The following is a 15,868-nucleotide window of genomic DNA, read 5'->3' as shown; positions in this document are numbered from 1 at the left end:
TAGAAATGCGCAGGTAAGTACCAGAAGAAACGGCTAAAAGAAAGTCAGCAATGGGACTCACGGACAGGGAGCAGTAGGGGAGAAGACTGCTGTTTTCATGAAAAGTCATATGTTAAAAACTACCCGTATTAATTTGATAAAAAAATTAAATACAACTAGTCTGGAAAAAAAAATACGTGACTAAATGCCTAGTTCCCAGCCTAAGGGCTACCGAATTACAGCCAGCGGCTAGCAATTTCACGTGGTCATCAAGTTTTATTTGTACACTAAGACTGCGTACCTTATGTGTATTATAACATGTTATGTGTAAATATAATATATCTACTCTAACATCTACTCAAATGTAGACACCGCTTTCATCACTAAAAATTAAAGGCATTTATGAAATTCTAATGCTTAATCATTAAAGATTTTATCATTCAAATGATACTAAAAGCAAACAGAACTACCCTATGATCCAATAATTGCACTACTGACGATTTACCCCCCAAAAACAAAGAAAAAATAACTAATTCAAAGGGATACATGCACCCCTGTGTTTATCGCAGCATTATTTACAATAGCCAAACTATGGAAGCAGCCCAAGTGTCCACCGACTGGTGAATGGATAAAGAGGATAGGTAGGGTATACACATCTTCAATGCAACGGAATATCATTCAACCATAAAAAAGAATGAAATCTTGTCTTTTGCAACAACAGGGATGGGGCAAGAGAGTATAATGCCAAGTGAAACAAGTCAGCCAGAGAAAGACAAATACCGTAAATTTCACTCATATGTGGAACTCAAGAAACAAAACAAATGAGCGGGGGGGGGGGCGGGGGGGGGAAGAGAGAGAAGAACCAAGAAAGAGACTCTTCACTATAAGAACAAAATGAAGGTTACCAGAGGGGATGGGGGTAATTAAACAGCGCACGTATCATGATGCAAATAAACAAATAATTAATTAAATAAATAAAATTACTGAAAAGATTTACGAGAGCTAAAATTTGCAGCCTTATTTACTATTTAGAGATTCTTATTGACCGGGCTTGAATTAAATACTTGAAAATAAAAATGTCAAGGACTGGAAAGAATAAAGACAAGTGGAATATGAAAAATAAAGCATAAGCACCATTCTTTTAAAAGGACCACTTTTTAACTTAGTTCTTCACTCTAATAAGAGCTGACTTAAAATTCTACTGGATTCTTAAACTTATTGGAATCCCACTGTAATCAACTCTGGGAAGGCAGACATGATTCATTCTATGTGGATGTAATCTTGTTTGCGTGTCTTTCCAACAATTCAGAGTTCCTTGAATAAAGAGAACATGTTCTAGTAATCTCTGGATCTCTATTCCTGGCACAGATGCTAACATAAACAATCATATTTGACGTTTCCTAAGTGCTTTCCCTGTGCTGCACACTTCCTTAAGCACTTTGCACATATTTTCACCCAATTACTATTGTAGAAACAGGAGTCATCTGCTTCCTGAACTTGGTACTGTTTTATTCCCATATCACAGAAGAGGAAACTGAGGCACACCAGGCAAGGGATTCTCAGACACACATAGAGTGAATGGCAAAACGAGGATTAAAAGCCAGGCAATCTCTCTTTAGAGCCTTGGCTCTTAATGTTTATGTAAATATTACTAAATGTTTGATAAAATCATTGGAATAATAAACCCAGAGATAACTTCTTTTAACTGGTAATAAAAAAAGAAAATCATCATGCTATTCGTGAATGCTATGCTGATTTTTTTCCTATGCATATTTGAAGGGTTGTTTGTCTGATAATCTCACCTTTTTCTTTTTGTTCTGGATCATCTGTTTTTCTATTTGTTTCTGAAAAGTAAAGACAAAACAAAATGAATATTGTGAATGTCACCATTCAATATCTCAAAATATAGGACCATATTTAAATGAATTCAAACAAATAAAATTTAAGAAAAATATTTCTGGGCATAGAGTTTAATTTTCCAAAACCTTAAATTCTTTCCCACATGAAATTGGTTACAAAAACATTAAGATTAGACTCATTTGAATTACTTAGAAAAGCCACCAGGCAGTGGGGCGCCTCGCGTCTCAGTCGGTTAAGGTTCCAACTTTGGCTCAGAGCATGAGTCTCATAGCTCACAAGTTCGAGCCCTGGTTCGAGCCCTGTGTCGGGCTGCGCTGACAGTGTGAAGCCTGCTTCGGATCCTCTGTCTCCCTCTCTCTGCCCCTCCCCCACTCATTTTCTCTCTCTTAAAAAAAAGTCACTGAGCAGTAACCAGGACTGAGGCATCTGGCTAAGTGTTCCACATCTACAGGACACTGGCCGTGGGTCATCCCCACCAATTCTTTTTTTTTTTTTTTAATTTTTTTTTAATGTTTATTTTTGAGACAGAGAGAGACACAGCGTGAGCAGGGGAGGGGCAGAGAGAGAGGGAAACATAGAATCTGAAGCAGGCTCCAGGCTCCAAGCTGTCAGCACAGAGCCCGATGTGGGGCTTGAACCCACAAACGGTGAGATCATGAGCTGAGCTGAAGTCGGACGTTTAACTGACTGAGCTACCCTGGCGCCCCAATCCCCGCCAATTCTAAGTGCCTCTGTGGGGACAAAGGCAAACTGAAGTGGAGAGAAGCCCTCATCAAAGCTCGTTCAATATCTGCATTGTCTCCTAAAACCCTAAGAGTACTTTATAACAGCAATTGTGTGCTTTAAAGGAATACAGTGTGTCCCCGTCACTGGGGTGACACCAGTCTCCCTTCCCTAAGGACTTCACATATACACAGGTGGCCTGCTGAGGGTGCTTGCACTGAGCCCAGGTGCTGAGGAGCCCACGGCTTACCTGTGTCAGCCTCTCACTAAGTGAGTCAGAGTCATAGGGTCTGTCCTACAAACGGGGCTGAGTGCAAACCCACCCAGAACCTGGGCCAGTCAAACAACATCCCCCCTACATGGAAAACTATGGTACCTGATCTGACCATGCACTTATAACCTCATTTCTGCATTATCTCATATCTGGCTTACTGTTTAATATAGGTTGGGGTCTAGTAGACCAGTTGATTATAGTTCCAGCAGGTACTTATCTAGCTTTGGGTATTTCTCAGCACACACGTTTCAGCATGGATGTTGGAGTCGGGATGGGGTAGCATTTGGGAGGCTGATATAAAATCTGACTCAGTTCTTCCCCCATCGTAGCCTGCACTCTGGGGTGAGATCAGGGATACAACCACAGAACACTAGACTTTCTGCTCCCCAGTTTCCTCCATACGTTCAAGATCACACTTATCATTTTTTAGAAGTGAAAAGTCAATCTGAGGCAGGCTCCCAAAGAAGGAATTTTCATAGGTCAAGTGTTTTTGAGACGCTAGTGGAGAGGAAGGGAGCAGCCTTTCAAAGCTGCAGTGTGCCAGCCTCGGTCTAAGCCCATGGCATCTGTCTCCTGTCTCCTCACACCCGGGAGGGAGGGAGGTCTCATCTCCCTCTGTGCAAGGGAGGAAGCTGAGGCTTAGAAAGTAGAGTGTCTGACGTTATCAAGGTCAGTTTACATCCCTCCAGAGCATATAATCTTCTACAGTGCCCTTCTCTGCAAGAGAAATAAAGGGTAGTGACGTGTAGGTCTTGCCTTCCGCAAAGAGTGGGTTTTATAAAGTTGACTGCCACACACTTCCTGCCACTGAGGCAGGACAGACACAGGGCATTTAAAAACAAAAACGAAAGCACGTTCTAGATCTCCAGTGAATGTTCTAGAATTTCTGATCTCATTAAAGTTAGGCAGTGTATCATTTAACAGGCAGACGTCAGGGATACAGGATTGAGGGAAATCGTCAACAATTTCAGTCCTCGAGAAGTCCTTCCGGTGGTATCATCAGTGTCTGCAGGAAGGTTGTGACCCTCCACGTCCTCAGTAATCTGTCACCTGGCACACGGCTAGTGTAATTTGAAAAGTCGAGCACAAAATGCAAGTTCCTAACCTGACTAGAGAAAACAGGCGGGTACTGGTCATGAAGAAGAGTTTAGGGTTCTCCACACATCTTCTGCCCCAAGGGAGTTAATAAGGAAGGAGGAGTGGTTTGATCACATTTTAAATAGGTGTGAGAGGGCCCTGGCCAGGCGTCCCAGGAACAAGGGACACCACCTTTCTTGCTCTTCCAACGGAGTATCTATGATGAGGCAATGAGCTTGACCTAAGAAGGCCCAGCCCAAACTCGCCCAGCTCTGGGCAAAAGCTCTCGCTCGTGTCCCCTTCTGTCCCTCACATCACATCAACATGCTAACATCTGTGACTCATATTTGGATATGGGGAAATGCACAGAGAGCAGGTAGGTTAGCCTCTCTGATTGGCAGTGCTGAAATGTAGCTTAGATAAACGGGTTTTCTAAGAGTTCCAGCTTACTCACTGCTACCCTGCACAGCTAATAGTAAAGTGTTACTCTGCTTTACTTTATTCTCTGCACATACGCGTGTCTGAGACACTTTATGTGGACCTTGCTGTGCCACAGAGGAAAACCGACTTGTTGGATGCTTATTGTGTGCCCGGCATTGTTCTAAGCACAAAATGCAGATGATCCCATCAATTCCATCGACCCAGTCCAATTCCGAAAGTTATCAAAGTACAGTTCACTTGTATCTCATACTTAGTGTTTAAGCACTCATACTGAAGAAGAAAGACATTATGCAATCTCTAACCGTACTTAACTCTTTTATCCCCTTTCAGAATAAGAAAACTCTTACTAAAATGAATGGGATCTTAAGTGTCCAAAAATTATCATGAACCATTAAAGAAAATCACTTTCATGAATTGAAAAATCCTCAACTCTATGATGTTCCAGATACTGTGCTGATCTGCTTTCTGGCCAGCTCTTCTTGGACCCCAGGCACATCTCAAAGCTAATTTCCATCCGGGTCTAGTTGTCCTCCCAAGCTCATCACAATGGCGTCTGTGACTCCCTAGGACCCAGACCTAGGGCTCTGCTTCCCCTCTGACAGCCCACCCAGCCCAGCCTTCCAGTACAGCTTCCTGTCTTCTTCTGTCTCCCTGCCAGTACTGAGTCAGGTCCTACCACATCACCCGGACTATTCCTGGTTAGTCTCCAACCTGCCTGCCCTCCAGCTGTTTCCACCTTCCCCCTGTTGCCCGTTGCTCACTTCAGAATACCATGAATGACCATGGCTGGCAGGTGTTCCCCTCTCTGACCTTCAGTATTCTTGTCCACAAGCAGGGATAACCCCTCTCTGCTGGGGAACCTCAACTCCCTAACACACACGAAGCACATAGCAGAGTAAATGAGGTCAAGAAAAGTGGGTCCGCTTAGCCCGTGTTCAAAGTCTTTATTTTATTGTTTCCTCTGGGCATGCTGGGGGAGAAAACAACACTTTCTGGAATTTTCTAGTTCTCCTTTTCTGCCCAGAGAATGAAGATCAAAAGAGAACTTCCTGTACCCTTTTCTGCTCTACCACCTGCTCAGACTCTCTTCTTCTCAACTAGGATGAAGTTCATTCATGTCCTCACAGAACAATGATCATGGTGGCGGCGGGGGGGGGGGGGGCGGTCAGAAGGGTACAAGGGAGTGGGGCTTGTCAAAACTTCTAGGTGCTGAACAAAAACCCTACAACAGATGGAGGTACGGGCTATTTCATTTTCATCTTGCCCCCGGATGAGTATGCTACTCTTATGTAGCATAAGAGTAAATGGTAAATAAAATAAACGTTACCTATTAGAGAAATACGTTAAGAAAGAGTTGAAAGTACACTTTCAAGATTTCAGTCATCAAAGATACTGTAACATTCTAGAATACTAGTAAGCATAAAATGAACGGATTTCGTTATATAACAAAATAATAACAATAAATAATGACAATATAGAGAAGAATTCTGCATTTTATTGCACTCAAATAACATTAAACAGAAGACATTTACATTATTTTTAGAAAATCCATTGATGTTGCCCATCCTTGGCATCTGTTTGTAAAGGCAAGGCTCATTAAGTCAGATATTTGGAATTAAAAAGTATTTGAAGTTGACTACAGCATAATTAATCCTCAATTTCCAGAGTTGTAGAGATGATTATATACAAAACTCCAGCAAAATTTTACTCATTTATCAGTTCTATGTCACTCCTAAGTTTCCCTAAAAAAATATGGCTTTATAAAAAGTAGTGTTCTATAATTCACAATATGAATTAAGAGCTTTATTAGAATTTGAGTAGCAACTCTGTATTACCCATATCACAGCTTCGGAAAATTATTGCTTTTCTTAGTAATTTAATCTTCCGGATTTCGCTACACACTGGGTCAGCATGCATAACTCACTACATTGTAACTATGATCTATAATGATATAAATATAAAATCTCTTTGATTGTAGCCCTAAAAGCAGGAAAAAAAAAGTCACCTTATCTTAAGACAATGTTAACATAATCAAGCTTTCCCTGACATGGAAATGAAATGACTTCTTATGGCTTTTTTTTTTTTTTTTTAACAGCTCATGGTCCTTTTAAATGATGTCACTGACTTCTAACAAATGAGTATTTTCATCACAGCAACTATTTCTGAGCCAAAATAAAGCACATCAAAAATAGAAGAAACTCTTCAGGATAGAAGAGAAAAAAGGCTCATACATTGCAAACAGCAGCAGGCATGTGGCTCTGTGAGTGTTTTTCACACATCCTAAATCAACCCATGTAGGGGCGTTATTCTTTAGCAAGATCACCGTGTGGTCTTCAGTGTTGTGAGGGCATTACTTAATTAGCCAAAGGCAAAGCAACCTTTAAGACGTGCACCAGTAACTGATACAGATTTTCTAATATTTAAACCAATACTGACTGGACTACAGCTATCATATGATGGACCCGAGGTGCCAAACAGCATTTTTTGCATTATATACCAGGCCGTTCCTTTTGCCTACGTCCCAGCAAGGAATTTTAGATGTCCCCCCTCTATCTGAAAAATAAATTAATCATGATAATTTAAGACTTTCACTGAAATATTAAACTTTGCTAATCCATGAGCTAACAGCTATAGGAATCTCAAACTTTGAGTTTTACCCTGAATACTCAAAGCTAATGGTAGAAAAGTCCTACGAGGAGATCAGTGCAGAGATACACAACCCAAATCTTTACAGCGAATGGTGACCTCTAGTAGTGTTTCTCAGAGCACGGGGCACTCTTCATGGCTTGGAAATCACGTGTATGCAGTTACACAGGTCAGCCCAACAGTTAGTGGTAATTACTACTTATATATATATATATATATATATATATATATATATATATATATGCATATGTGTGTGTATATATATATATATACATATATATACACGCACACATATATATATATTAAAACTGTGCCAAGGCAATTGCTGCTACATCATCAGTACAATTAACTGCGGTCTGAAAAACACACATAAATGTAGGTAAGACTAAAAGCTTTGTCATGAAAAGAAAAGGGAAAGAAATCCAAAGGATCCACTAATGCTATCAAAAATGGACATGCAGGAATGTAACATCACATGTAATTTGTTTCTAAAAAAAAGAATACACTAAAATGCCAGCGGACTATGATCGACTGAAAACATCTTTAGTGTTCATTCATTCCCAAAGATCTTGGTCTGCTCAGTAATTACGTCACAAGATCTATCACAGCCATCTTTTGGAGCGTATGGTTAGGCTGGTCCTCCTGTGGGTAGTGGGGGCAGTCTTTCTGAAGCTTTAAGTATCTGTAAAAATAAGGGGAAATCTAAATTAAAGGACCAACTAGACACAGACTGTGAAACTGCTTCATTTCATTCCACTTAAAAAAAAAACACAAAAAAAAACCCCACCGACAGAAGTAAATGCCTTTTTGCATGTTGTTGTTTTTAAGGGCAACTTGTTAAACAGAGTGATTAACTACCCAGAGAAGTCCCTGGGAATTACTTGCAAAGCTGCTGCTGCAAATTTAAGCTTCTTAGAGCCATCTGAGAATTACAACTGAATTTAAGAATTTCAATCTTTTGAGAAACACAAGCATTAAATCTCTTTCTCCCGCCAGTGTTTTCACTGTATTAAAAAGAAATGTTATAGAGGAAAAAAAAATCTAGCATATGGTATTTGAAAAACGAATATAGGAGAGATTTTCAAGGAGCAACTGGATATTGTAAGTTGCAGTTAAAATACATTTCTTTAATCATTTCATGTCAGCTTTTAATGTTACAAACAATATGAATGATGAATTTTTAAAAAGTATGCAGTATTTTAAAAAAAGTAAAAGTCATTCTTGTCCAATTTTTTACAAATATTTTCTCATTCCACACTTTAGCATCTGGTTGACTTTACTATCACAGTTTTAGATCTGTTATAATTTGAGTAGAAAAGAAGACGCTGTATATACAGGCCCAGCCAAATTGTGACAGAATTTCTAAATCTGGGTTATGATCCTTCCTTCCTCCCTTCCTATCTACCTACCTACATAGGTGTGTTTACACACGTGCGCACGTGTGTGTGTGTGTGTGTGTGTGTATCCAGAAATTTCTACATAAGCAGAATTGTTTGGTGTTAATGTGAAGTAACTAGAAATTATATGTATACGTTCATATATCCAACAGAAATGAGTGTTTATATACAAAACACAAGTACAAGATTATTCATAGAAGCTTTCTTCGTGACAGCCAGAAACTGGAAACATTCACAACAGCCATCAATGTAGAATGAATTTTTTTTTTAATGTAGTGTATTTACAGTAGGTAGTGATGGATAAAACCAAATTATTATACATTACAAAGTGGAAGAAACTCATACACGATGCTGAGCCACAGAACAAAGTCCCCAAAAAAGTATATACGTATTTGTTTGTGTTTACTAATGTTCTTTCTTTAATTAAATTCGAGAGCAAGCAAACCAGTCAATGGTGATACAGATCAGAATAGTTACTGCTGGTGGGGATGTTACTGGGAGGGGGTAGGGAGAGATTTCTGGGGGGCCAGAGTGTTCAGAGTAGTGGGTACAGGAGGGTATCCCATGTACAAGTGCATCAAACTGTATGCTCAACGAGGGAGCATGTCTCTGTGTGTTAATTATACCTCAGCAGAAAATGTTTCTAAAAAGGAGTTTGACTTTAGGGTGTCTCAGAATTTATCAACTAGCTTGATTGTAAGAGGAATAAGCATTTCTGTAGCCTGTGCAATCAAAAAACCTGGCACCCACGGCCTTTGATCTCGGGGTAGTGAGTTCAAGCCCCACGTTGGGTGTAGAGATTACTTAAACAAATAAAAAAAATTTTTTTAAGGCCGGAATGCCCTAATTGTATGCTCCTAAATATTTACAGACAACTCTGCTCAGAAGTGGTTCACTGAGCTGCACACCCAGTATGTCCACACCAGACCAGTCACCTCCTCTTTCTCTCCGTTTCTCCTTCTCCTATAGGTTCATGAAAGGCTGATCATTCCTTCGCTCAGGTCAGGAACACGGGAATCATCCTCGACCCTTCCCCTCAATCAGCCCTCTTCCCTGCAGATTATTTCCAATTCCAATCTTCAGGGGTCGATCCTGCCTCTCCAGCCCTTCTATGATAGGAAAAGACAGGCAAAGTAGGTGGAGAGAGAAAGCATAGGACCTGAGGTCCCAGGGTGGGGGAAAACACGTATTCTGAAACAATGATGGGAGTTTCTGACTGTAGCAAACCTCCTCAAGCGTAAGGTTCCTCTAAGACTGTAACAGACCCCACCTACTCCCCCTCAGGTTCCCTCAGGAATTGGACAAAAGACCTGACTAAAGATAAGTAGGAGACCATAGAATGCATGACCCACAAGGAATAACGATATGGCCGTAGACCCCTCATACAATGGAAACGAGCCAATCAGGAATGGACAACCCAGCACCCTGAGCTATCAAAAAGTGTAGAAACTGAGAAGGAACAAGGAGGGGAGGAAGAGAGGGCTGGCCAGAACCTTATAAAACAAGGACACTTGCCTATAGCTGCCCGGCATTCACTTTCAAATCCTGCCTCTCTGTAAAGAGAGCTTTTTCATACTATTCTTCCTTTCTGATCTCATACTCTAATAAACTTTTGCCTGCTGTTCATTCTGTGTCCACCTCTTCATTCTTCGAAGCAGTGAGACAACGAATACCAGGCATTGCGGAAAATCCCGCAACACTTCCACGGTAGCTGAAGCTTCCGGCCTCCAGCCGGTCGGTACACCTGTCCCCTGCCTAGTCTCCCATCTCCTCACTGGACTGCTTTTTTCAAATCTGGATTTGACCATGTGACTCTTCTGCTTAGAATTTTTCAGCGGCCTCCTGCCACTGTTAGGCCCAGATTCTAATTTTTAAACATCATGTATGGGGACACTCCAGGAGGTGACGCCTGCCCATTTTCCCACTTGTCTTATGACACCTATATATTATGGCGCACTGTCTTCGGGGCAGGCACTGTATTGTTCGAGTACCTTCTTCACCCAGGGCAGAACCTGTACCTTTGTAATTGCTCAATACGCATTTCTTGCATAAATGGTGAAATCTGTAACAGTAACATTTATATTAGGTACTTATTTTTAAAGAAATTCTTTAGTGTTTATTTTTGAGAGAGAGAGTGTAAGTGGAGGAGGGACAGAGGATCTGAAACAGGCTCTGTGGTGACAGCAGACAGACCGATGTGGGGCTCGAACTCACAAACTGAAATCATGACCTGAGCCAAGGTCGGACACTTAACAGACTGAGCCGCCCAGGCGCTCCTCATGTTAGGCATTTATGAACATAAGCTAAGACCTCTAGTGCTGCCACACTAAAGCTGGTTATGTGTCTCACTGATCACGTTAGAAAATGCTGGGTGACCAGAGGAGGCAAGAGTGAAAGTCGGTACAGATGCAGTGGAGTGAAACCATCCCCCCTGCTAGGCCAGTCCACACTGGGATGAGTTACAAGTGTTAGCTCCATTTTTGGAGACACAGGAGCAGAAGAAACACCGATGCTCACTCATCTCCATTTTGAATAACATGACTATCATCATAAAACATAATATTAACTTTTTTTTTTCTTGGCATGGTAGGACAGAAAAAAATTGTTAATGGAACCAGTTAGTGAAACGGCCTTCAAGTACTGTGGGGCAGGAAATTGTACTCTGATGAATTTTATAAGCGATTCCTTCATAAATGCATCAAATTGTGCTATGCATATTTATTCTGTCATATTGCTAGAATCACATGCTACATGATTTCAAGTACAAATCTGAGTTTGAAGAGAAAGGTGAAACTTACTGAAGGAGTAACAGTTACAAAAACAATGTTTTAAAAACATCTGGTATTCAAAATGATGGGCTTCTAGAATCAGAATGATCGATCCTTAGGACTTTTTACATCCTTGTTGATAGCAAAGCACTTATAAACTTACAAATACAAACAAAAAGTGCCAAAATTCAAACTACTGGACAACTGGCTTTTTGACAACAAATCCTAATCTTCAATACTCCCAGGTCCTAACTGAAGTACTAGTATATATGAGGAGAAGGATGCTGAAGAATACAGTATATCTTTAGTTCTACCACATCACAACAGCTCTCAGAACTCATCAGCTCTCAGGCCTTCCCTTATGTAAAACCCTCTAGGGCACAGCGGCCGAGAGTGTGAACTTGGGAGCCGGCACGCAAGGAGCAGCCTCAGCTCTACAGGTACCACCTGTCAGCTCTCGGATCTCAACCTGCCTTGCTGTGTCTCAGTTTTCTCATCTGTAAAATGGAAATAATAGCATGTCTATATTTAGGCTACGGAAGGTATTAAATGAGTTAATTAATGTAATTGGATCATCCAACTTCGGCTTAGGTCATGATCTCACAGTTCGTGGGTTCAAGCCCCGCGTCGGGCTCTGTGCTGACAGCTCAGAGCCTGGAGCCTGCTTTGGATTCTGCGTCTCCCTCTCTCTCTGCCCCTCCCCTGCTTGTGCCCTGTCTCTCTCTGTTTCTTGAAAATAAATAAATAAATGTTAAAAAAATTTTAAATAAATAAATACGTGATTGTGAATTTTTAACAAGCAATATTAAGACAGTAGAACTTAGTCTTAGAATTATCAGGGAAGGCAAAGGAATCATCAGCCTGAGTCTAAGGGCCAGGAAAAAGTGAACAAATCGCCAGCATGTTGCAGAGGGTCCTGAATTAAAGTTTCCACCGAATAACAGATTTTAAAGACTAGAAGGTAAGGAGAATTGAAAAGTGAGACAGGCCCTATGATCAGTGTTCCTGCAGTTTCTGTAATCACACAGATAATTAAACCCTTACAAAAGCAGTCAGCTTATGCTATAAAAAGATCATGAATATAGAGTTTTAACTATTATTTCTTTTGTAAGATTGAATAAAAGAAGTTATAATATAAAATAAGGCTATGAAAATAATGGGAAACAGGCAAACCAAGTGCAATCATTAAAAATCACTATTGTTAACTCTTGGCCTCACAGTCTCTTTTGGCAAGGTCAAACTATAACTGGGCAGTGGGTCAATCAAATTTTTATGACACCAAATTACAGGTTACAACCTCTTGACTGGGTCTTTCCAGACTTTACTTCTCTTGATCCACCTCGAAGATCAGGCTAATTAATTACTAAACAAAAATAGCCAAGGTCACCATTTATTGGGAGCTTACTGTAGGTCAGAAAGTGTGCATATTAATCAAATATTCATTTTTATGTGCTTCCGTTGTTAAATGTTAAATATCTCCGTTGTTAAATGTTAACTATCTCATCTAAAAAAGCACCTGATTCCTGCACCCCAGCCATGTGGATTTTATATGTATTTTCCAAGGAAATTCTTGGGCTTAGCTTATAAAACATGGAAATAAAAGCACAGACATTTCTGGCCCTAAAATGGTATTACCTTATATATCTTTGCTAAAGGCAGGTCAATATTAAAAAAATATGAAGTGTAACTAGGAAAAAAGCCAATGTTGTAAAAACTCACTATTTTTAAAAATACTTACAAAACAATTTTCTTTCAAGGCATGGACAGTAATCATAATGCTAATTCGGTAACCCTGCTCTGCCGCATCAAGACAGAAACAAGGCACTCCGTGAGGCATCACTCAACAATAAGGAGGAAATCACAAAAGTGGATAGAAACATCAACTCTCCCTGCTCTGTGCACGTTTCCTAAACACAAAATACGCACACCTGCCCAGTAGTCATCACGTAAAAGGCCGACTTCTCTGTGAATTTCTATTCTCATTCACATTATAATACCAACAACTCAATTCCCTTCAGCATTTGCAAATATTATTATAAATACACGTGGTATGACAATTGTCCAAACCCAAAACATCCCAGTCGTTAAATAAGCAAAGATGAGCTGGGGTATTAACTAAATATATTCTTTGATTAGAAAAGTTCTTTTTTTTTTCCTTGAAATTTACAATTCCATAGATTCTGGCAGTTATAATTACTTCTACCAAAATCAATAATGGTAACACACACCATTGCTATAAAATTCACATTAAGCCTAATGTAAAAAATAGGAGCAAAAATTCAACCAATAAATGACACAAAAAGAAAGAAAATGGAAATAAAACACAGAAACAAGAAGACAGACCCTTGGGAAAGAGGTCCTGGAAATTCCCTCTCTTAACCAAACATGTTTTTCCCACTCTGAGAGCAGGAGGCTTGTACGTTAATTTCTGATTGCAGGTAGAGTTAATGTCATCTCTAACATGCATTTGAAAGCACAGGCCTTGGTTGAAATGCTGTTCCCATTCTCTAAATTCACTGCTGACGAGAGGGGCATGTGGCAGAAGGGAGGGAAGACTACAGAAATGGGTTAACGCGGTTGGCTGTAAAAGAGGACTTTGGGAACTGACACGGCTTGGGCAGCCGGGTTTGCCCCGGGGACACCGAGATGCTCTCAAGGAAATGGGGAAACAAGAGGAAAGTCACAAGGTTATGCGCTATTAAACTTTCATCTTAAAGGCAATTCTGATTCCATATCCTCCATCAATTAGCCTGTCAATGAAAAAAACAACAACAACAACAACTCCACCCACCTATTACTATGACTACTACCGACTACAATGGCAGATTATTAATACTCCTCATATCCCAGCTCAAGAAACATGAACTAGACTGAATCTAACATGTATTTCCCTTACTTTGGCTCAACTGATCAAAACACAGACAATTTTAAATTTGGGATAATGAAACCTTCTTTCAGGAGTTTTACTCTTCACACAGACTGGTTTCATGCAGCTACTGTGAATATCAACAGTCCATTTTAAATTAAACAGAAAAGGAAAAGGCAACACATCTAACAAAATGTCCTACCTGGTGGTACTTCCTGTTGTTCTTCTGCAGGGGGCACATGTGCTTCTACAATAAATAATGAGATCACAATCCATTACATATTGCTGACCAGTGTTAAGTTACAGTGATTATTTTTACAGACATTTTTGTGATTCGATTGCAATTATCACAAAAAACATCAGGTTTTCAGGCTGTTACAACAAAGAAGCATTAGCTATAACTTTGTAAAACGTCGTATACTCTGCCAGTGTTCTGCAAGGCAGGCTCTACATTATCTGCCCAACTGTCGAACCTCAAAACTCACTGCCCGGGCAAAGGAGATATGAACTCAAACCTAGGTTTTGTCACAATTTTGCATCAGACTTGAAAAGAAAGCTGAGGAAAGATGTTCAGAGCCTCTTGTTAAAAAGTTTTTAATACATAACCCTAATTGTAATGTGAATGAAACAACATGAAGGAGTTGAAACAGAAACCTAAAAGTCAATCACTAGCTTTAATAAAGGTTTTGAAAAAGAATATTCAAGTTAACATATTCTAAGACTAGCCAAAAATGTGGATATGACTTTTTTTTAACATCTTGCCTTTCCTGGCTGCTTCAACCCACTTGCAACTAAAGAGACTGTAGACCTTATCATCTAATGGTACAATCATACATTGATCTGCTTCATTCTATAAAATTACATCATGTACTAAGATCTTCATATCTAACAACTCACTGATCATTACCTTAATCTAGAGATAAGATTATATCAGCTTTCCTTTTGCTGCTGAAGACTTTTAACAGACTTGGGTCAAAAGGAAGAATTTTTAATAGCTTTTTCTAAAACTCATGTATTTATGCATCTATTTTAATCATTTTTCTTCTTATATTATTTATCTTCTAATTTTAAGAAGAATGCATGACCAAATGGCAGATTTGGAAATACTTTACATAAAAGGAAAAAAGGGAAAAAAAATTTCACCTATTCCCCCTAATCACTGTTAATATTCTGGCATATTTCTTTGTTTCAGTGGCAGTACTAGCTTTCCATGTCGTGACTAGCTTGTTAAGGTTTGCAGCACTTTATCAATTGTTAATATTCTTTCTCTCTCTGAATTTCTTTTACTTGTCATTTTAGGTTTAAAAAAATTGTAAGTATTAAGAGCTTCCACTGTTATTTCCATCACTGATGTTATACTATGAAAGCCTTATTACTGCAAGATAAATTAAATTTTCAACCAATTTTATTCTGAAAAAAATGTACATTTAACAAATGTACAAATTACAAACAAATGACCTGAAATCTATTTGGGTAATGATGTAAAGAGAGGATTTTGAAAAAGGAAATACCTAACTAATTACACCAGCATAACCTGATTTTCTTTCTTTATTCCAGGACTTTTTAAACCCACTCCAGTATGGCTTTCAACTCCCATCCATTTACTCAAACAGCTTTATCTATAATCACCAATAATCTCTATATTCCCAAATGCAATTGATACTTGTCAGTCCCCAAATTCCAATGGCAATAGCATGAAACATATTCCCTTTCTTTCTGCTCTTTAACATTCTTTTCTAATGATTTTCCTCATGTCTCGCTGGTTGTTCATGCTCCATCAAACCTCAAAATGTTGGGATTCCCTGGAACTCAGTCCTGGGATTGCTTGTCTACTCTC

General features: G+C 39.5%; 1 protein-coding gene across 8 annotated transcripts in view; it reads right to left on the bottom strand.

Moving 5' to 3' along the window:
* ASPH (aspartate beta-hydroxylase) overlaps positions 1 to 15,868 on the bottom strand; it is a 222,546-nt gene that overhangs the window by 115,113 nt on the left and 91,565 nt on the right. For all 8 annotated transcript variants that reach the window (XM_053208017.1, XM_053208012.1, XM_053208011.1 and 5 more), the window contains 2 exons: positions 14,234 to 14,278; positions 1,782 to 1,823 (listed from right to left, as the gene is read on the bottom strand). In XM_053208017.1, the coding sequence (XP_053063992.1) occupies positions 1,782 to 1,823; positions 14,234 to 14,278 (87 nt within the window). The remainder of the gene's footprint in view (positions 1 to 1,781; positions 1,824 to 14,233; positions 14,279 to 15,868) is intronic.

This window comes from Acinonyx jubatus, chromosome F2, assembly GCF_027475565.1.
Source record: "Acinonyx jubatus isolate Ajub_Pintada_27869175 chromosome F2, VMU_Ajub_asm_v1.0, whole genome shotgun sequence".
In the NCBI taxonomy this organism is placed as follows: domain Eukaryota; kingdom Metazoa; phylum Chordata; class Mammalia; order Carnivora; family Felidae; genus Acinonyx; species Acinonyx jubatus.
The sequence above is the reverse complement of the archived record's forward strand: the minus strand, read 5'-3'. Positions and strand labels throughout refer to the sequence as shown.